Source organism: Leopardus geoffroyi, chromosome A3 (assembly GCF_018350155.1).
Source record: "Leopardus geoffroyi isolate Oge1 chromosome A3, O.geoffroyi_Oge1_pat1.0, whole genome shotgun sequence".
In the NCBI taxonomy this organism is placed as follows: domain Eukaryota; kingdom Metazoa; phylum Chordata; class Mammalia; order Carnivora; family Felidae; genus Leopardus; species Leopardus geoffroyi.
This window is the reverse complement of record NC_059336.1, coordinates 87652736-87674609: the sequence shown is the minus strand read 5'-3', so window position 1 is coordinate 87674609 and position 21874 is coordinate 87652736. Positions and strand designations below refer to the sequence as shown.

The window sequence follows — 21874 nt, the reverse complement described above, 5'->3', positions numbered from 1 at the left end:
ATATCCTTGCTAACAGTGATGATAGAATTTTAATAGATAAAAAATGGTATCTTTAAACTTAAACATTTTTGATTACTAATGAAAAAAATTATATAGTTCTTTTGGGAACTATCTGTTATTATCATTTAGCCATTTATAAGGGACTTTCTTCTCTGTTTCAGGCTCCCCCAAGTATGAAAAGTGAAAAGTGCCAGCCCAGGGCTACCTTCTAGAGACAAATAAATGCAGTCTTGAAAGTCTTGAAGTCTCTTAAAAATTGTGATAATTCAAAGCTTTACAATTACCCTTTAAATGGCCTTGCTTGTCACACATCTACTCAACTCTTTTTCCTTAATTTCATGCTTAGAAGAAATAGGCTTCAGGGTCTTCAGCATTCATGCTTATCCCCCAGCTTCTCTGAGGTTTCCATCCTTATCCTTTCAGGACCCATAGCTATTATCTTTCATTCTATCTATTTTCATCACTTGAGGAATAAGTGCCTTCTTGGGGAGATTAACTTTAATAGGAATATAAACTTAAGCTAGAAAAGTAAGGAGTGGTAAGCCTTGGCCATTGGCAGTGAGAATTTTCAAGGCTGTCTAAATACCCAGCTAAATCCATAATACACCTTATGCAAGTTAGACACCCAAGCACCTTGACCACAGAGACCGTCTTCATCTCTGTAACAACTGCTCACAAAGACCTAGCACTTGTTATATGCTGTATCTGTTCCCATACTTTCCATATGTTCCCTTGTTCTCATAACAGTCCTATAAGATAGGCATGATTATCCCTGTTTTACAGGTGGATAAACCAAGGCACAGAAAGTATATAGTCTGCTTGGGCTGCCATAATATAAATCCTGTACTGGGTGGCTTAAACAACAGAAATTTCTCACAGTTTGGAGGCTGAGAAGTCCAAGATCAAGGCTGAACAGTTTTGGTTTCTAGTGAGGTTGCTCTTCCTGGTTTGCAGATTTCTCTCTCTGGCCTCGCATGGTGGGGGCAGAGAGAGAGCAAGCAGTGTGTGTGCAGTCAGCAAACTCTTGTCTCTCTTCCTCTTATAAGGACACCAATCCTATTGGATTAAGGGCCCAACCTTATGACCTCATTTAACCCTAACAACCACCTAAAATCCCTGGCTCTTAGTCACACTGGGGGTTAGGGCTTTAACATAGGAATTTTGCAGGGCACAATTCAGTCGGTGGTTTTTGGTGCCTGACTCCAAAACTTCATACCCTTAACACATGCAAAATACATGCATTCCATCTCAACATCCCCAAAAGTCTTGTTCCAGCATCAGTTCTAAATTCTGAAGTCCAAAGTCTCATCTAAATGTCCTCTAAATCATGTATGGTTGAGACTTGAGATATGATTCATCTTGAGGTGAAATTCTTCTCTAGCTGTGAACCTGTGAAACCAGACAAGTTATGTGCTTCCAAAGTATAATGGTGAGCAGGCCTAGGGCAGACATTCCCATTCCAAAGGGAAGAAATTGGAAAGAAGAAAGGAGTGATGGGTCCCAAGCAAGCTCCAAACCTAGCAAGACAAATTCCATTATATCTTAAGCCGTCATAATAATCCTCTTTGGCAGTGTCCCACCTTCCAGCCTCACCCCACACAGCTCTGCAGTGGCCCTGCCCCCGGGAGCCAGGAGGAAACAAACTTGGCCCCTGGGCCTGTGGTTGGAATGGCAGTGCTGATGATCTCTGAATCACCTTGGGGGTCATTCTCTCCTTTCCTGGAAGAACAGTGTACTTTTGCAACCAAATAGTTTTGTGGTCTCCTCCAGTAGAATCCAAGAAGTTTAATAGCCTTCCTTCATTCTGTCCTGCTTTTTCTGTTCCCTTTAGTTCAAAATGGCACTGTCTTTGCTGGAAAAACCCATCTCTATTCCTGGCCTCTGCTGAGATGGCCGATTAGGTCCATGAGTTACACCCATGACCTCTTTATCAAATGGTTATTCAGCCACACCCTTCATACTCCCTTCAGAACAAGCTTTGTCATGTTTTGCAATGTAGATGGGCTGAGAATTTTCCCAGTCTTCAAGCTCTGACTCCTTTGTGTTTAAAGAGTCTTCCTTTAATTCATCTCTCCTCTTGCATTTTGCTAGAAATAGAAGGACGCTAGTTGCACCTTCACTATTTTGCTTAGAAATCTCCTCCATTAAATATATAATTTCATCACTTGTAAGTTCTACCTTCTATGAAACACTAGGACACAATTCAGCCAAGTTCTCTGCCACTTTATAATAAGGACTGCCTTTCCTCTGGAGTCGGGGGCCTCTCTACCTCACCCTGATGACTCTTCCCTCTATGACCATGGTTTAGCTGTGTCTTTCTAGTCTGTAATAAGACTGTAAAACTTACTAAGGCTTGGTGTCCTATTTTGTCTCCATGACAACCCTGGATGGTAGGAGACCATTAGTTTTCTAGGGCCACCATAACAAAGTAGCCTGGCCTGGGTGACTTGAGCAACAGAAGTTTGTGTGAGATCAAGAAATCAAGGTATCAGCAGTGTTGGTTTTCCTTTCTCCTTGGCTGTTGGTGGTTGACTTCTCCCTGTATCTTCACATGGTCTTCCCTCTATGGCAGCCTGTGTCAACATTTCCTCTTATAAAGACACCTGTCCTAGATTAGAGGACACCTAATTTTTTCATTTTTAATTATCTCATTAATTTACCTCATTATCTCTTTGAAGACCCCATCTCCAAATATAGTCACATTCTGTGGTTCTGGAGGTTAGAACTTCAATGTAGGGATTGGTGGTAGAGAGCAGGTAGAGGAGCACAGTTCATCCCTTACCAGAGGGCAAGGGCTGTTACCCTTACTTTACAGACAGGAAGTGAGACCTGGGGTCAGTCCTTTCTGAGTCCACCCAGTCACTGGGACTGAGACGAGCCCCAGGCCCTGGACTCCTAGTTCAGTTCTCTTTCCACAGCACACCTCAGCCATAGGGTTGGGCACACTTTTGCTTGTTGGGAGAGGGCATCTTCAGGAGACCTAGATTTAGAATTTATCATTTGTCTTACTTTGAAAGCACTGTCATTCTCCACCCCCCCCCCCCACTCTCCTGTCTTAAATTTGATTTCCCTAAAAGTAGGCCATGATTTATAGTTTTTTTTGGGAGACAAGGCCAGGAACCACTAATAGAGGAGTGGGAAAGTAATACAAGGAAGAAAAGCCAGACTATGAAACATGCATGACTGAGGAGGATACTACTGGGGGCCTCTGGGGCTCAGTCCTGCTGAGGCATTCTGGGAAACTGTGTACAGCATGCCTCAGTGGTGTCTTCCTAACACCCAGGAATGAGGGAGGTGGGCTATTCATAGATTCCCGATGGTCGTTGGTTGAAAACTGATCCCCTGGGGTATCAATTCCTCCAGAACCTCTGGCATGCCCTGGGGAAGGCAACTGATAAGTATGCTTTGGCCTGGAGGGTGCTAAGGCACTGTATTGATTATCTAAAGCTGTGTAACAAATTACCATGAACATAGAACTTAACACATTATCTCACCATTTCAGTGGGTCAGGAGTCACACCTGGGCATGGCTTAGCTGGGTCCTCTGCTTTAAGCTTACTCTCAAGGCAGAAATCAAGGTATCAGTCTGGGCTGGGGTCTCAGCTGAAGGCTTGGCTGGGGAAGGATCTGCTTCCAAGCTTACGTGGTTGTTGGCAGAGTTCATTTCCTCTAGGACTTTTGGACTGATGACCTCAGTTTCTAGCTGGCTGTTGGTCAGGTGTCACCCTAAGTTCCTTGCCATGTAGGTCGTCCTAGCATTGCTATTTGATTGATCAAAGCATGCAAACCAAGAAGGTGATCGAGAAAGTCAGCAAGTTGAAGAATCTTATGTAATGCAATCACAGAAGTGGCATCCCATTCCCTTTGCTGTATTCCATTGGTTAGGAGCAAGTCACAGGTCCTGCCAGCACCTAAGGGGAGGGGATTACCCCAGGACATGAATATCAGGAGGTGGAAACACTGTGGGTGTCTGATATACTGCCATCTGCTCTCTCTATAAGTTATTGCTGGCCAGAAACATTTTTTGTCAAGAGACCTGGGGATTAGAAATAATTTTACTGCAAAAAATTTTTTTATTGCAAACCAGTCAGAAAATCTAATTTTAACCTGGCTATTGGAGGCTAGCCAAATGTGATTTTTTTGGGGTCTGACATGGTGTCTTCTATGTCCCTAGTTAAGGGCTAGGTATCTTGAGCTTTTTGTGATGTAGACTCTGAATTCTAGCGATCTTCCCAGGATAGCCTATATAGACAACTTTTGAAAATCCTTTTTTCAAGTCCCTTTGTTGGATTTCAAAGTGAATTTGGAATTGAGCAAGAACCTCAGGAACTTCAACTAAAATTCCATATAGGCTATCAATATGGAAATTTATATGTTGAAGTCTTCCTATCTGATATATGAACAATTCCTAAAGCCACAGGATGGTGCTAATCTTTCCAGCACTTGTCACATTCAGGTGGCATCTAAGAGAAGCTGGAGGAGTAGAAGAACAGAATCACTTTTTTGGGAAAAGAATGTATATCAGCCTATCAACTTTATCAGTGACTTGTACTAGTTCTAGTTCTGCTTCTTATTTTAATTTTTAGAGAGCATGAGTCGGGGAGACGGGCGGAGGGGTAGAGAGGCGGGGGGGGGGTGGGGTGGGCAGTGGGTGCGGGCACGGGAATCTTAAGCAGGCTCCACATTCAGCATGGAGCCAGATGCAGGGCTCAATCCCATGACCCTGGGATCATGACCTAAGTTGAAATCAAGAGTTGGATGCTCAACTGACTGAGCCATGAAGGTGTGCCAGTTCTACTTTTTAAAGTTAATTTTTTTGTCCCCTCCAAGAAGCCATGTGCAGGGTAGTGGTTAGGGCTCATAAGCTCTGGAGCCATGTTGCTTGAGTTTGAATCCTGGCTCAGCCATCCACTAGCTGTGTGACCTTGAGCAAGTTACCTAACCTCTCTGTGCCTCAATCTTTTCAACTATAAAATAGGAGTAATAATAGTACTGATCTTATGGAGTTTTTGTGAGGATTAAATGAATAAAAATGCATGTAAAGCCCTCAGAGCAGTGGCAGGAGCCAACAAGAGTTTGCAATTATTAGTTTGAGAAAGCTAAATAATATATCATGAAGTGATATATTTGAGTGATGGAGATGACTTAAGGGGATTTATGAAACCTGTTATTTCTGGACTAAACAAAAATTCTCTATTCTCTTTTTGAGTTCTATTTCAGAAAAGGGCCCACCATACCTATGATTTCAGGGCTCTGGAAAAGATGTTCCTGATTCTCTAGATATCATCACTCAGTACCAAATATCACTTACAAAATACATCTAAAATTAAATATAGTGCATAGCCACTTGAAGTGTCTCAATAAACGCATCACTTCCTGGTTCTGGCCAGACAGACCTTGGGTCCTATTAGCTGAATTGCTTGTAATTCTAGCAGGTTTTGACAGGTGAATGGGGAGAGGGCTTGTGGACTCAATTCTGAAAGTGAAAGGGGAACGAATGAGAAAGAGGGGATTGAGACTTGGGGGGGGGGTGGAAGGGTTGGAAGAGCTACAGCAGAAAGACACAGTTCTAGTGTCTCAGAATATTTTTCAGTTCTGGGGTTGTTGTGGGCATTTTCTCTTCTACATCACTAGTAGCTCACATAGAGTGGCATTTTTTAAATGTTAGTGTACGAAGGAATTACTAGGGATGCTTATTAAAAATACGGATTCCTAGGCCTACCTCCAGAGATTCTGATTCTGTAGCAGCACTGTGGTGGGGTCTGGTGGTTTTTATGGGAGTGTCTTAAGGCCATGGTGCCCTGGAACCTACAGGGAGCAAAGGGGCCATGAACTGGTTGGGGGAAATGACCAGGGGGCTTTTCTGGAAATCATACTTGCCCTGCATTCACATTTTTAAAAACAGAGTAAATGCTGATTGGGGGAGCTGGTGAGATTATGCGGGTCTAAAGTCCCAAGCAACCACTTGATATGCCTACTCTGAGGGCATATTGAGAAACACTGTCAGAAAGTAGAAGTGGGAGATGTCTTAGGTACACTGTCATTTTACAGAGTAAATGCCCAGAAAGGTTAAGGGACTTCATCAAGGTCACACAGCTAGTTATTGGCAGGTCTGAAACTGTAACCAAGTATTCTGTTCTCCATCCCCTTCCCCATTCCCCATTCACTAAACACCTGTTCCCTCTGGGATGAGGAGAGGGGGTGAGAGGAGGAAGTAATGAGAATTGGAAGGAGCTGGGCTCACAGTTCCAGAGAGTAGCACAACAAAAATTTTGCTCTAGTTGAAAATGGAGCTGGCATAGGGATCATTTTGGCTCAGAGTTCAAATGGTCAACAATTGCTATTAAAATCGCTAATAGTTAATTTTCTAAAGGCAGATGTCCTTCCCAGACAACAAATATTCCAGCTGCAAGACTTTTTTCTTTTATTAATCCCAGGGAGGATACATCCTTTAAGGGAGCTCACGTTTCAGATTTTCTTCCTAGCTCTTGGCTCTTGCGGGCGGGCAGTTGGTGGTGCCGGAGTGGACGTGAGCAGAGGCCGGGCGGCGGGACTGCGGCAGCGCGGGCGGCGCGCGCTGCGGGTGGGGGCACTGCAGCACCGCGGCCCTGGGGCAGCCGGGCAGTGGCCCGCTAGAGGGGGCGCTGTGGGCGCCGCCAAGCGTCCTTTTGTCAGCGCACTCGGCCAGGAGAGCTCTCATTTCCTCCCAGCCTCGTGCGGGAAATGGATTTAATTCTGACGGCAGGGCTGTAAGGGACGAGCGGGAACGAAAGCCTTTTGTCAAGGAGTAGCAGCCTCTGTCGTCTGTAATTACCACTGACGCGGAGAAGCTGCATTGCTGGTGGAATTCCAGGCAGCTCTGACAAGTGTGGGGCTGCAGGATGGGAAGAAAACATTGCTCTGCAGATTAGCTGGGTGCATTAAGCAGACACTCAAAAGACAACAACAACAACAACAAAGCAAAACAACAGCCCACAGTGGAAGACCAGGAATGGATAAGATGCCGTGCAGGAGGTAAGCCCGTCTTGGCAATGGGTATCATGGCTTTTGCCTTGGTTTTGTTTCTTTTAATGGAATTTGAGACCCCTACAGCATCCCTCCACCGTGAGAGAGCTGGTTGGTCCAGATTGGTGAGCGTCTGCTAGTGTGGGTGTCTGCGATTCACCCTTCCCGGCGGCTGTGTGTTTCATGCCTAAAGGTTTCTGTTGACGATGTAACGTTGGAGGTTGTTTGGAAAGCGGGGCTCACTGGCGTTGGCCTCTGCATGAAGATGGTTGGATGCCCTCGCTCCGAGCGCCACGCCTGACAGGTGGGGCTTTCTTCTGGGGTCCAGGCTGGCGGGTGGCAAGCGTTGTTGCCTCGCGGGGGCCGCCCCTCCCTTCCCTTCCTGCTCAGCCGACGCCCTCCCGGGGAGCCGTGCGGGGTGCTCGGCGGGCTGGGCGCGTTCCCCCGGGCGTAGCTAAGGCTCGAGGCGGGGCATTGTGCCGCAGCTGCGGGGCCAGCAGGCGCGGTGTCGGTGTCGGCAGCCGCCTGCATTTGGAGCAGGGGAGCTGGCACGTGAGTGGGCCCCATTGGACTTGGATTTTTGTGCGACTCCACCACTTTGGAGGGATAAAAAGCCACTGCCCCCAAGAGGTCTTGCCAGTCTGTTCCTCCTCTCTTAGCTTCCATCTTCCCTCCCCTCTCTTTTTTCTGCCTTCCCTCTCCTCCCGCCTCCGGGTTGGAGGCCACCCTGGCTCGGGGAGGTGGGGGTGGAGTGGGGAGGATGGGGAGCGTCCGCCAGTTTTGAAATCGCGACCACTGAGCTACCAGGTGTTGGGGGGTGGGGCGGGGCATACTGCTTTAGGATGCCGATCAGGCGCTCTGTCTAGCCTATTGTCTTGCTTTTTCTCCCCCTTCCTTTTCTTCTGTAATCTCCACCCCTTGCCAAAGAGAAAGAGAAAGACAGAAAGCCCCAGGAGAGAGAGAGGGAGACAGAAGGGTGGGGGGGGGGGGGGGGTGGGGGGGGGGAAGCCCCAGCCCACACCCTATCAATTTCTTTTAAAAATTGTTATGTATCTGTGACACATGATTATTACCCATCTGTTTCTTTACACCCACTCTTCCCTCTTGCTGTTTGTCTCTAAGGTTCAACTGACTCAAATGAGCCTTATAAATAATAGAAATCAAGTCTCAGTTTGTTAAATGGACATCTTGTGCTTCCTGACTAAGCCCCAAGGAGGGGTTGGTCTGATGCCCTGATGGGAGGAAGTGATTGGAGAGGGCAGACCTACCTCCTTTCAGCCTAGTGTGTGGGTCTAGTTGAGGTACATGGGATGCATGTTTAACTTGTGCAGCAAGGGGTGTCTTTGTTAAATGGATTTAAACATTGGATTTCATTTTTGAGAAATGAAAAATGGTCCACATATGAAGTGAAAGTACTTTAAAAGAGTGAGAGCAGAGCAGAAACTGAAGTTTCAGACTTGCAAGTCACTCCAGCCGCAAGCCTATGAATAGCACATGCTACAGACTTTACAAAGGGGTTTAGACTGTTGGATATTTGGATTATAGCATTCTACCTTCATCCTGTAAGGTGATCAGACTTTTGTCAGTGCATATGGACCAAGATCATGCCCAGCCCTGCCTCCCTGTCTCTCCCTGCTGCTCATCTCCCCACCCCCAATAGCAAACCTTTTATTATTATAATTTCAATGTATTTTGGAGAACCACTAGAGATAAATCATCCCTTGATCCCAAATCCATACATTTTTGTGGCAAGCCGTTTATTCTTTCTTGTCCAATTGCCTAGCCTTATTAGAAATCTGCCTGTTACATTCAGAATATACAACACTGCCTGAAATGACGCACTACATGTTGTTTCTAGGCTTGGGTTGAATTTGCCTTAAATGTTAGTAAGGTGCTGGAATTAGCAAATTACGGCTATTCTTAAGAGCCTACAGGTGATCAAATATGTTTGTTGGGAGAAAGTTTAGTGTTAAGGTTTTAAATATGTATATATATGTATATATATAAAAGACTTCAATAAATATATTTATCACAAGGATGTTAAGACCATTTACAGGGCTTCATAAATCATAGCAAGGGAGACTAACTTAGAAGTAAATGAGAAAGAAAAAACAAGACTAAGGGTAGAGGTATAAAATGGTATTAAGAATGAAGCTAATACAAAAATACAAGTGTGAGACCCTCTACACTTGCTAAGTGGGGAAATAAATCCAGCACTAAACTTTCCAGCATTTCATGGAAAAAGGGGAACTGACCAATCCATGGTTCATATGTTCTATCTATTCATTGATTCATTCACTCATTTGTTCACTTAACAAACACTCAGGACTTACTATGTACCAGGCTCTGTGCAAGGTGCAGGGACAGACATGGTCTCTGCTCTGACAGCAGTTACAGATGATTGCAAGGAACTGACATTCATCAGAAAACCTTGTATATATACAAATGTATAATTACAAATAGTGCTGAGAGCTGTGCAGAAAAAGCATGAAACAAAATGTCCCATATCTAGAACATAAAACACAGAAACTTGTTAAGAGAAGCACAACAATTCTTGATTCTAAGAGCAGAAAGGAACTTTTTGCAAATATTACAGTGTTTGGAATGATGTCTTCAATCATGTCCTTGTCAGCCACAAGGAGGTTTTCATACCGCTGTTTTTATAGTGTTCCTTGGTGTGCACTCATATTACTTCTTGGGGCTCTCAGACCCCTGGGGTTCTGAGAATATATACATTTTGAGGGATCTGTGTCTTTTCTAAAATTAGCAGTTTTACTTCAGTGATAATATTTTTGTAATGTTTATTATATATTTTAAGAGAGAGAGAGCATGAGCAGAGGAAGGCAGAGAGAGAGAGAGAGAGAGAGAGAGAGACAGAATCTGAAGCAGGCTTCAGGCTCTGAGCTGTCAGCACAGGGTCTGACATGGGGCTTGAACTCACGAACAATGAGATCATGAACTGAGCCAAAGTCGGACGCTTAACTGACTAAGCCACCCAGTTGCCTCTTCAGTGATAATCTTAACAATAAAAATGTGTTCTGGATTATCTTGATGGCAACCCCAAAACCCATGGTGGGGCCTGTGTTTGCCTCTGCATCTTCCCATGTGAACCAGGGGCAGGCCTGGTAGCTCAGGTCATGAGGCAGCGAGGAGTTTAATTAGAGGCACATGGAGAGAAGGGTGAGCCCACACAGGGCACAGGCTTGTCAAACTCAAAGGAACAATTCCTGGGACCAGTGCTATATTGGCAAGGAATGATGCTCTCATGCTGGTTCCGCCCTCATATGGACTGGGCTGTAGCCATTTATTAGCAGCAGGTGTTGTAGTGAAAACACAATGACAGAGTTGCTGTTGCTGATTTCAGCAATAATTGGGTTAGATCTGTATGCAATACAGATTTAGTGACCTGTGATAACTACCTTATGTCCAAAACAATGAGACAGGTAACTAGGCATAATGATTGGGTGGAGCCAGACTGACTTCTAATTCGCTTTTCTACTTACTAGCTGTGAAACCTGGGCAAATAACTCAACTTCTCTGTTTCTCAGTTTCTTCTTTTGATAATATGGAGATAAAGATGTGGTATTGATTTCATAGTGATATCACAAGGATTAGAGCTATTATGTGTGAAAGACTGGTAAAGTCTTCAGTAAAGTTCAATAAATGTTAGCAATTATTATTATCTTTATTAGTATGAAATGGCACCCACTTAGGTGGGTGGTTTTTAGCAGAATTTTAAATTATGATACCTGATTATCTTAAAGTAGCAAACACATTTTTGAGGTTATCAATATTGTTTTGCACACATGCTTTAGGAGTTGTCTGCATTGGTATTGTTGAAGCCAGGATTCAGATAGTGGTAACATGTAGTAGTGGGCCTGAGACTAGATCTTTCTGTTAAGCCCCAAATGGTGTTTTAATCTTAGCAAAACAATATTATCTGTTGTATAAAGTTAATTTTATTAATTTGACATTTTAAAGTTTGATAATTACATGTGCTTGTAAATTGGCTTTGGTATTTTAGTTATATAACTAGCTATTAATGCCTAGGTGTTTAGAACTGGTCTTTATGTGTGCACATATTTAATAAAAGTGATGTAGGTCAACCCTGGGTCCATGGGAAATTTTTCTCTTCAAAAGAGATAATTGTTTAGTTTAAGCATTTTGCACTGTGTGCAAGGACACACCCAAGATTCTTGGAATAGAATTTTCACTCTCTAGAAGAGAGATTGCAGCCCTAATATTTGACTCTATATACCTTGACTGCCATAGTTTTAGCCTGAAATAATTTTAAGACAGTAATACCAAAAACTGCCTCTGTTTTCAACAACAAGAACAACAGCAGCAAAGTCTCCCAAACTCAAAGAGCACCTATGGAATGGCAAGCTTCCAGCAAAGATTCATCCAGGCCTATCTTCCATGATAAACTACATGTGAGAGGTTTGCCAATGTTATTGAATGAGGTGAAAAGAAAGTCTATTCTCTGTGCACTACAATGTTGGATTGTATAGATTAAAACAAGTTTATTGATTATATTCAAGTCTATTTTTATTTTTCTTTGTACCTAAGTGATCTGTCAAAGATTACAAGAAATATGTCAGTCTCCTACTATAATTGTGTTTTTGATAGCTTTCCTTTTGATGTATACATATCATAGACATATGCATTTATATTGTATTATGTTACACACAGGTTATATTTGATGCAGTATTACTTAGGGCCCTGATGGCTTTCCTGGGATGGGGGACATTTAGTGCTAAAACCAGGACATGCCAAGCAAAGGAAGACAGATCTATTTTAGTTGTAGAGAAGAGGGAGATAACAAACAGTGGGCCCAGATTCTTCAAGGACTCTCCAGAAGATATGGCAGAGATGGTGCCAGCCAATGTCAACCAGCCCATGATTCAATAAGGGGCACTCCCCAGAAAAAGGAATGTTCTCTCAGCTGAATCCTAGAATAATACTCAGGCTCAAAGCACCAAACCTGAGTGGGCTATGGTGTGGTCTGGGAGAGCGTGGGGGTATTAAAAGACTCTAGGAACTTTATCAGCACCTTCCACTTTGGGTATCTGGCCCCCCCAATCTTGATTTGTGCTGAGGGAGCCTCCGATAAAGTGGGGTTTTAACATAGCCAGCTTCAAGCCATATCAGTTCTAATCACCCCAACAGGTACAGCTGAAAATAAAGATAAATAAGTACATAAATAAATGTCATCTGCCCAGCAGTAAATATCTCTAAGGTACTTGGATGTCACCCCACAAGCAACCTGGGTAAGACCCAGAGGCTAGGGAATTTAGGATGTGGTTGCCAGAGAACAAATATCAGTGCTCCATATGATATCTGGAATGGTATTCCCTGAGCCAAGCCTTGAAGTGGATGAAAAAAACTTACCGAGCCAAGTAGCAAATGCCTCTGGCTTTTATGAGTGACAGCCCTAAGGATCATTTGACATCCTCTACCCCATGCACCGCCCCCCCCCCCAACACATGCAGACAGCTGATTGAACCAGGTGTGGACCTGTGAGGACTTGGGATCTCAGAGCTGGTGGCCATATTAGGCCAAATAAGAGAGGGAGTCAGGGTGAGGAGGCCAGAAAAGAAAAAAAAAAAAAGAGAAGCCAAGCCCAAAACAAAACAACAAACCAAAACAGACATGATGCAATGATAGTGATAGGTCATCCCCCTACTTCCCGCGCCAATTTAGAGAAGAAGCCACTTGGTTTTCCTGAGGTGGCCACAGCGATTCCAGTTCTAGCAGCTTCCATGAGGCCCAGCTAGATTTTGGTTCCTATGTTGATGAGGTTGCCTTCCATCTTGCCTGGGCTAGTTTGCTTGGGTTTGTGTTTTATCAGCCACACTGCTCCTGGGTAGAACTTTGGGTTACTCCAGAGCCTCCCATTTGTCTTCCCTACATCCAACTTGAACTCCATCAATCCACAGTGATCTTGCTGAAACAAAGCAAATCTCAACATTACTTTCAGGATAAAGCCCAAACTCCTTGCTTAGATCTGCTTTACATCTTCTTCCTTCATACTCCACCTCCTAGGTAGGCTGACCAAGCATCTTTCTGGACATGCCCCTTCTCCACAGCTCCCCACTAGCTTCCGCATCTTTCTCAGCCTCTTTCCTCCACCTTACATGCCCCCCCCCACTTTGTAACTGGCAAGTTGCTTCTTTCAGAAAGCCAACCAAATAGACAAACTTCTAGCAAGCCTGATTAAGATAAAAACAATAATACTAGAAATGATATATGGAACAAAGAGAAGATTTGAAATCATAACACTATGCATTATTATATCCTAACGTGAAAATCTTGATGAAGTGGACGTTTTCACAGAACATATGAGCCACCACTATTTCAGAAATCGAATGTCATGTTTCTGGATGGGAAGAGTTGATATTGCAAAGATGCCGTTTCTTCACAGATTCTGCCACATGGATGGCAGCCTTCCCAGTAACCAGAAGTGATGCAGATTTCTCCCTATTTTTCTATTCCTTTGATTGTTTTCTGTGGAATTTTGAAAGGGTTACTTAACTGCATATACTCCATTGCAAATCATTGTATTGAAGGGAAGGTCAATATGTGTGCGTTTGAATGTCATTTATAAACTGTTTTTCTCGAAGAGCAAGTGAAGTTATTTAACTTTGAAATGCAAAGGGACTTTATGAAGACAGAATTTCACTTAACAAGGGACATGATTTTCAGCCCATATTTTATTATGCATTTCGTTATGTTTGCTTTCTTTACTCAGCATGGAGTCCATATAAGAATCTCTTGACTTTTGATTTTAAAAATTTATGGTGAAAAGATACTCGAAAAGTGAGGGCATGTACAGTTCTTTCTTCCTCTACTGTGTCAGATGGCAGAGCATCCATACTGATTATCTCAACAGTCCTTTATTTAGAATTTATTCGTCTTCCCTCTTAGCACCACATTTCTCTTAGATCTTTCCAACACCCTCATTTGTGTCCCAAATTAGCTACATCTGTTACCATAGTTATGCAGCTTAACCCATTCCATGCTTGTTCGTGCTGTGCTGTGCATGAGACTTCCTTTCTTGCGTTTCCATAAGTCGTACTGTTAGTTTTCTTTCTTCTTCTCCTTCCCCCCGCCTTTTAAACTGTTTTTAAGGCAATGCATATGCATAGTTAATAAATCAGACAGGACTGGAGGGCTTCTAACAGAAAGCAACAATCCCTGTCCCACCCCAAATCCTTATCTACATACCGGCAAACTGTTTTTAGTTGTGTTTCCCATTCTGCTGTAGTTCCCTCTGTATCTCAAAATAATATGCATACACTGCTGTTTCTGAATTTATCAACTTCAATCATCATCTAGTGATCTTCTGCCGTGAAAGTCAAGGATGTAATTTATTTACATCATGCCTACATCTCCTCACTGTCTTTCTCTCGTCATCCCTGCTGCTCCAGACAATGCATTTATTAAAATCTGATTTTTCATTCCATGGACTATTGACTAGGTCATTTGACTCTCTACTGTGTATAACATAAGGCTATTACTGCCTCTTCTTGCCCTGCTTCCTCCTTCCCTCTAGCTTCCCTTTACTTTTGCATTATCAAAGTTGATAAAATATTCATTCTGTTCCATGGCCATAGTTGGTATCTATGATTTGTCTGTAATTCTGGTGATTCTAAAAGCTGAAAACTTTTAAACTGTTCATTAACTGCGTTGATATTGTTCACTGCACAATAAGTAATATGCTAGGATTTCATATCCTTTTCAGGGGGTATTCCAGCCTTTGGGCCCCTAGGTGGCAAACACTCACAGAGTGACCCTGGGGACACCATCACCACCACAGCTGCCCTGGTTCACCCCCTGTAGGGTGCAGTTTCTGTAAGACCCCTCCAGATCCCTCTGAGATACAGAGGGATCTATAGCTGAGCGCCTGGCCAGGGCCGTGTCCTGTGATTGAGCACAGGAGAAGCGGCTGGGGGGGGGGGGGGCCTGCTGCTCCACGGAGATGTGCAGTTTGCACCCCTTTATTCAGTCTCTTTTTTCTTCCTGCCCTTTATCATGCCTGCCATATCAGAGTATAGGACACCTTCAAGGCTCTGCCACAGATCATCTGCTTCCTTGGCTCCAGCATCCTCTGCCTGAAATTTGGGCTGAGGCTTCTTTTGCTTCAAACATTAGTCACCAGTTCTCCATCTGCTTTTTGTCCTCCAGAAAGTTGTTGAAATCTCTCCTCTGATAACCACCTGCTTTTACTTCGTCATTGTAGGGTTGTGCATTTTTCTTCCCTTATGATCAATTTAATGGAGACTTAGGAGAGAGAGAGGAACATAGGGATAGGTGGGATTAGGCCTGCCATCTTGAATTAGAAGCCACGGTCATTAGTTTTCATCAAGCCATGCATGGTAGCAATAGAATAAACTAGTGGCAATGACATGATTTAAATTCAAACTCTAGTGAAGTTTGCTCTTCTTTGTTGTGAAAACGACTTCAAATGTGTGCAGTACGTATCAGCTCAATTCCAGTATCTTCTCACATCTAGAATAGTGCAGAAATACGGAAACATCTTTCTACTCCACTCTAAGATGAATGACTCTTAGCTTATGTACAGTTCTAACAAGCTCAGTTGTTTCTATTCAGAAAAGGGCAAATGGCAAATTAGAAGGGTTTGGCTAATAGTCTAAAAGAGCTCGGGATAAAATGAGGGCTAAGAGAAGACAGAAGCTTCTCTAGGGACCCTGGGTTGTAGTTATTGCCCAGGTGCTAGGGAGATCATATGTCAGAGTTGCCAGTACTCGATTTAGATGCAGAAAGTAAGGAACTAACACAGAAAGTTAGTGAACTCACTAACAGTGTGCATCCTCTAGGGAAAGGGACTGCTAGCTTTTTTTTTTTTTTAACCTGGTTGAGAAGGAAGGATTTGTGGGTACCAAAGGTTCTTTGTTCAGAAAGTAAATCTGGAGTTATGATGCACAAGAAATTTCAGTTGCCTCTATGTTTCCATCGAATTTGGAGATTATTGCTTCATTTTTCAGCCTTAGCAATGATCATTGAGACAGAACACAGTTTGGGGGCTCCTGCTTTATATATCTTAACTGTTAAAGTTACAAGCTGTGAAAACTGTTGCCAACTGTTTGAAGCCTGTACTTGTTATACTGAATATCTATCAAGATTAAGGATGTCAAAGAATTAAAATCTGCTTTTCAAAGTCTATTATATTTATGGATCAAATGATAACACCGTCTATGATTTATCTCAAAATCTTTTTTATTGGGAGATGAGTGGATTGGGACGGACTACAAATTGCTAATTGTTGAGGTTGGGCATAATCTGTTATCTAAACTGGCACTTTTTAGAGTGAACGGAGGTGCTATTAATAATCACACTGGAACAAGAGGCATGCATGACCCAGACACTCAGGAAAATTGTAATCTACTCTGAAGCTAGGTGATGGGTACTTGGAGTTCATTATATAGAATGCTCTCTAGTTTTGCATATTTTCAAATTTTTCCATAATTAAAAATGTCTACTGTTTTATACTCTTTGCTGTTTTATTAAGATTGGAGGCTTTCATCTTAACCATGATGTTAAACATTAGTTAACTTCAAACACAAAATGAAAATAGCTGGAGAGTATTGTTAAAGGACAAATCTATTAATTTATAATAATGGGATAAAAATCCATAGATTCTGCAACTGGGACATCCAGGAAGCAATACTTAATTAAGTAGACAATGTTATAAGGCAGATCTCTAGCTTATTTATGCAAAGGAGCCTTGTTTCTATTGCTGAGTTGGGTTCATCAGGATTTTATGGATGGATGGGTGCATCCCCAGAAAGGTCAAGTCTGTTGGGAAATGAGGAGCAAAGCCAAGAAAGCAGCGTTTCTATTTGCGGAGCAAGTCCACATGCTGATCTATAACTACTTTGGTGTCTCTCCTATTTGAGGTTCTCCATTACCTTTTACCTGCTAAAATCGTCTTTCAGAGTTAGAGTTTGAGAAAGAAGGTCTCCAGTCTCGTTTTGTAATTACCATGGTATGTCATCCCACAGTTTACTGGTATTTTTGCTTCTGTGCCTGTAAGGTGGTATGGCTGAGGTACGTGGATGAGGCAGCAAGGGTGGGCTCTTTCAGGATGAGTCATTTTGTTTCTGCCAATAAGAGGGCCCAGGTGGTTGTGGATTTGGGGTGAGGTCCTTTTGCCCTGTTCAAGGAGGGCTGAGATGAATGACTGCCCAACTCCCAGATGGTACCCTGACAGGAGTACGAGGCAAGGTAGTATATAAATATGGGCTTTTTCAAGGCTAGAGTGCTGCTTCTGTAGGATCAGAAACGAGTTCTGTAAAAATGATTTGTTCTGGGGCGCCTGGGTGGCGCAGTCGGTTGAGCGTCCGACTTCAGCCAGGTCACAATCTCCCGGTCCGTGAGTTCGAGCCCCGCGTCAGGCTCTGGGCTGATGGCTCAGAGCCTGGAGCCTGTTTCCGATTCTGTGTCTCCCTCTCTCTCTGCCCCTCCCCCGTTCATGGTCTGTCTCTCTCTCTGTCCCAAAAATAAATAAACGTTGGAAAAAAAAAAAAATTAGAATGATTTGTTCTGATGCTGTTTGTGTTGCTAGTATAATTTACATAATTTACTTTTGTGTCCCCTGTATTATGCACAAGAAGGTGACTTTTTAATTTATTTGCTGTGCTTTTTTTTTTTTTTAATTTTTTTTCAAAGTTTATTTATTTTTGGGACAGAGAGAGACAGAGCATGAACGGGGGAGGGGCAGAGAGAGAGGGAGACACAGAGTCGGAAACAGGCTCCAGGCTCCGAGCCATCAGCCCAGAGCCCGACGCGGGGCTCGAACTCACAGGCCGCGAGATCGTGACCTGGCTGAAGTCAGACGGTTAACTGACTGCGCCACCCAGGCGCCCCATATTTGCTGTGCTTTTTAAAGTCAAGCTTATTGAGCTATAATAAACATCGTATAGTACAATTCACTATTCTTAGATGTATTGTTCTATGAATTTTGACAAATATAGACATTCATGTAACAACCACCACAATCAAGATAGAATAAAGTTCCCATGTGCCCCTTTGTAGTAAATCTCCGCCATCCACCCATGGCCCTTGATAACCACCCATCTGGTTTTGCCTTATCCAGAATGTCCAATAAATGGGATCATGCAGTGTAGTCTTTTGTGTCCAACTTCTTTCACTTTGTATAATCTTTCCGAGATTAATCCATGTTGTTACGAATATTAACAGTTTATTTCTTTTGATTGCTGCGTAATATTTCTTTGGATGGCTATACCAGTTTCTTTAGCTATCTACCCGTTAAAAGACATTTGGGTTGTTTCCAGTTTTTGATGATTATGAATAAAGCCACTGTACATATTGCCTTACGGATTTTTGTGTATTTCCATTCTTTCGGGTAAATAAGTACCTAGGAGTGGGATTGCATCATAGTATGGTAAGTGTATTCTTAACTTTATAAGAAACTGCCAAACTGGTTCTAAAATGTACCCCATTTTGCATCCCCACCGGTAATGTATGAGTTCTAGTTGCTCTAAACTTGGTATTGCTAGTTTGTTTTTTTAAATTCTAGCTATTATGATAGATATGGGTAGTATCTTATTGTGGTGTTAATTTGCATTTCCTTAATGTCAATGACTCTGAGCATCTTTTCATGTGCTTGAATGCCACAGTATCTTTTTGGTTGTTTCTTGTCTTTTAAATGTCTGCAAGTTTCTGCCATTCTAACAAACAGGGGAAGGGATATTTCTTTAGTCTCAAAGGGGGAGCAGAAGCGTAATGAGGGTGGGGAGGAGCCATATGGGGGGATGTAGGGAGAGTTGCCTAAGAGGAAGGTAATATGGAAGGGCTGGAGGGGGTGAAGTCAGGAGCTAGGGTATCTCATCCTTCCCTCCTACCCAGGCTGCTTCTTGAGCTCTTCCCTGGAGGATTTTGTGGTTTACATTATGAGGAACTACCCCCTTAGGAAGTGATGGAGGAAAGGAGGAAAACAGCTATAATATTGATCCATTTTTTTTTTTTATCCAAGTACTGGTCTTTATACATTTAGTTCAGTAAATATTTCTTTAAAATAGATGTTTGGCCCGGATCACCCCTTCTGTTAATTTTTGGGCAGAAGGGAAAGGAGAGTTACATAAACGTTCAAGAAAATGTATTTAAATTTGATTGATATAGGGACTCAAAGAGATATTTGTATACCCATGTTCATAGCAGCATTTTCACAATAGCTAAAACACAGAAGCAACTCAAGTGGCCATAAATGGATGAATGGACAAGGAAAACATGGTGTGTATATGTATGTGTGTGTATATATATATATATATATATATATATATATATGGAAATTCTGACATATACTGTAATAAGGATGAACCTTGAGGATATCACTAAATGAAATAAGCCAGTCGCAGGAAGACAAATACAGTATGATTTCACTTATATGAGGTACTTAGAGTAGTCAAAATCATAGAAACAGAAAGTAACATGGTGGTAGCCAGGGTCTGGGGTGGGGGAAATTTTCTAATGCCTTAATGTTTAATGGGTATAGCGTTCCAGTTTTACAAGATGAAAAGAGATCTAGAGATGTGATGGTTACACAACATTATGAATGGATGGTACACTTAAAAATGATTAAGATGGTTGGGGCACCTGGGTGGCTCAGTGGGTTCAGCGTCTGACTTCAGCTCAAGTCATGATCTCACAGTTTGTGAGTTCAAGTCCCGTGTCGGGCTCTGTGCTGACAGCTCAGAGCTTGGAGCCTGCTTTAAATTCTGTGTCTTCCTCTCTCTCTGTCATTTCCCAACTCACTGTCTCTCTCTGTCTCTCAAAAAAGGAATAAATGTTCAAAAGTTTTTTTAAATGGTTGAGATAATAAATTTTATGCTATGTACATTTTATAGCAATAAAAATGTTTAATGTGATTGAGGTATATTAGCAACAATGAATAATTTATCCCAGTAGTAGGTAAATTTATTATGGTTTGACTATGAGTATCAATTAGTCAGTTGACAAGTGTTTACTTAACACCCTCTATGTCCATCTACTGTTCCAAGTGCTGGGCATGCCTCTGTGAACTAGGAGATTACACTCTAGTAAGAGAGAAGAAGCCAATGTGGGTATTTGAGGAGAGGTGAGAAAGTAGGAAACAATCTCCTTGAAGAGTCTACACCAAGGAAGGGCAGACTGTTTGGTAATATTTAGAAATAATTTTAAAGGTGTAGAGAGAGTTTTGAAATAAGTCTAGTTTGCACAGCTGTGTGCAAAGGTCAACTATTCAGATGTATACTGGAAGCAAGGCCTTGTAGCATTTGACCAAAGGTAGGGCTCTTTGAGGTGAGAACAGCGGAGGAGAATGGAAAAGAGGAACTTGAGGTATTTTGCAAGGGGATTATTACCTAGTGGAACTAGTTAATGTAAGCAAGATAAGGAAGGATGTGAAGAGTGGAGTTTGAGGCTAGATAGTGAAAAAATGAGCAGAAGTTCACAGAGACATTGGAGAATCAGAGTAGATGGGCTAGAAGGAGATGGTCAAGGAGGAGGATGTAAAATCCAGATGTTGGAAATGGTGCACTTATTGGCGGCAGCAAGATCTAGGGTATATAACCATGGGAGTGGATGACTGAGACTGGGGTAGAAGGAGACATGGCTGGCATGAGAGGCCAAGGAAATGTGAGGCTGGGTGTTGGGTGTATCACCGCATGGGAATGAATGTTGAAGTCATCAGGAATCAGAAGGCCTAGTGACCCAGGGGAAGATGGTGAAGTCATCCGTGAGTGAGGGGAATGACCAAGAAAGAGTGATGGAGGATAGCCACAAGGGGGCTGATGGGAAGTCTGTCCAGTTGGGAGCCGTGGGCTTCCAAATAGAAGGAAGTGGCCGTAGGTCGTACAGAGGCTATCTACACTGTGCCAAGGCCCTGAGTATGTGGGATATGTGCTGTGAGAGAACAGTGAGCTCAGAGGAGAGTGAGCCTTTGGATTTTTTATTTTTGGATCACAGAAATGGGCTTCATGTAGCTGGATTAGGGAATCCTGCAAAGAATTATGGGATTGTTCAATGAGCTTGGCTTCCAAGGAGGAAGGAAGGTAACCAAGGAGGCATTAGTGACTTTGGGCTTGTTCAAAACTCAATTAAAGGCAATTAACAGTATATGGTGTTGTTTATGAAAGTGCTAGTCTCATGAGAGATCTCCTAGTAGTGCTTGGGGCATTGTGAGAAGAGAAGGAAAACTTCCTTTCTTGAAACATCTTGTGTTTTCATGTCATTAATTCCTGCATTACCCCAGCCATGCATCTCGTGGAGGGGACAGAAGGCTTCTGTCCTTCCATATCACCATCTTCCTGTGGCTCTGAGATGACTCTCTTGTCTAGCCTTGCTCTGCTGATGGTGACCTTTAACATAATAAACTGCCACAGGAAAAATAAGGATTGACGGAGAAGATGTACTTTTTCATAATTCATGCTTACGCATTAGAACAGGACATTTGGGGGGGCGGGGAATGAAGCATGTTATAGGAAAGTGTGGGTTTTCTTCAATGCCTGGCCAAAAATCTCAAAAAAGTACTCTGTACTACATGGTAATCCTGAGACATTCACTTTCCCACTCTCCAAAATGAGTATTTCACTCCTCTTTTAAAAAAAATATCCTCTCCTCCCACTCCCACACATCTTGCTAGGTGCCTCCAATTTCATTGAAAGACAGAAGCAATGGGCTGAGTGGTCCTGCTTTTATTAGGCACCATCCTTTCTCTGGGATCTGGGCCCCCTTTCCTCGTACCTTCTCAAAACCACCACTCCAGCAATTGGTCATTCTTTTTTCTGCATTGTCAGCTCCTCCCTACCCCCCCCCCCCCCACCTTTCAACATCCCCATTGGCATTCA

The 21874-nt window shown here is 42.8% G+C and overlaps 1 protein-coding gene across 2 annotated transcripts in view; it reads left to right on the top strand.

The window, feature by feature from the left end:
* FIGLA (folliculogenesis specific bHLH transcription factor) overlaps positions 1–21874 on the top strand; it is a 79132-nt gene that overhangs the window by 15406 nt on the left and 41852 nt on the right. The window contains exon 5 of one of the 2 annotated variants that reach the window (XM_045446396.1): positions 162–239. The exons of the other annotated variant lie outside the window; for it this stretch is intronic. Coding sequence (XP_045302352.1) covers positions 162–177 — 16 coding nt within the window. The 3' untranslated portion in view covers positions 178–239. Of the gene's footprint in view, positions 1–161; positions 240–21874 lie in introns of those variants that run through there. 2 annotated transcript variants of the gene reach the window in all.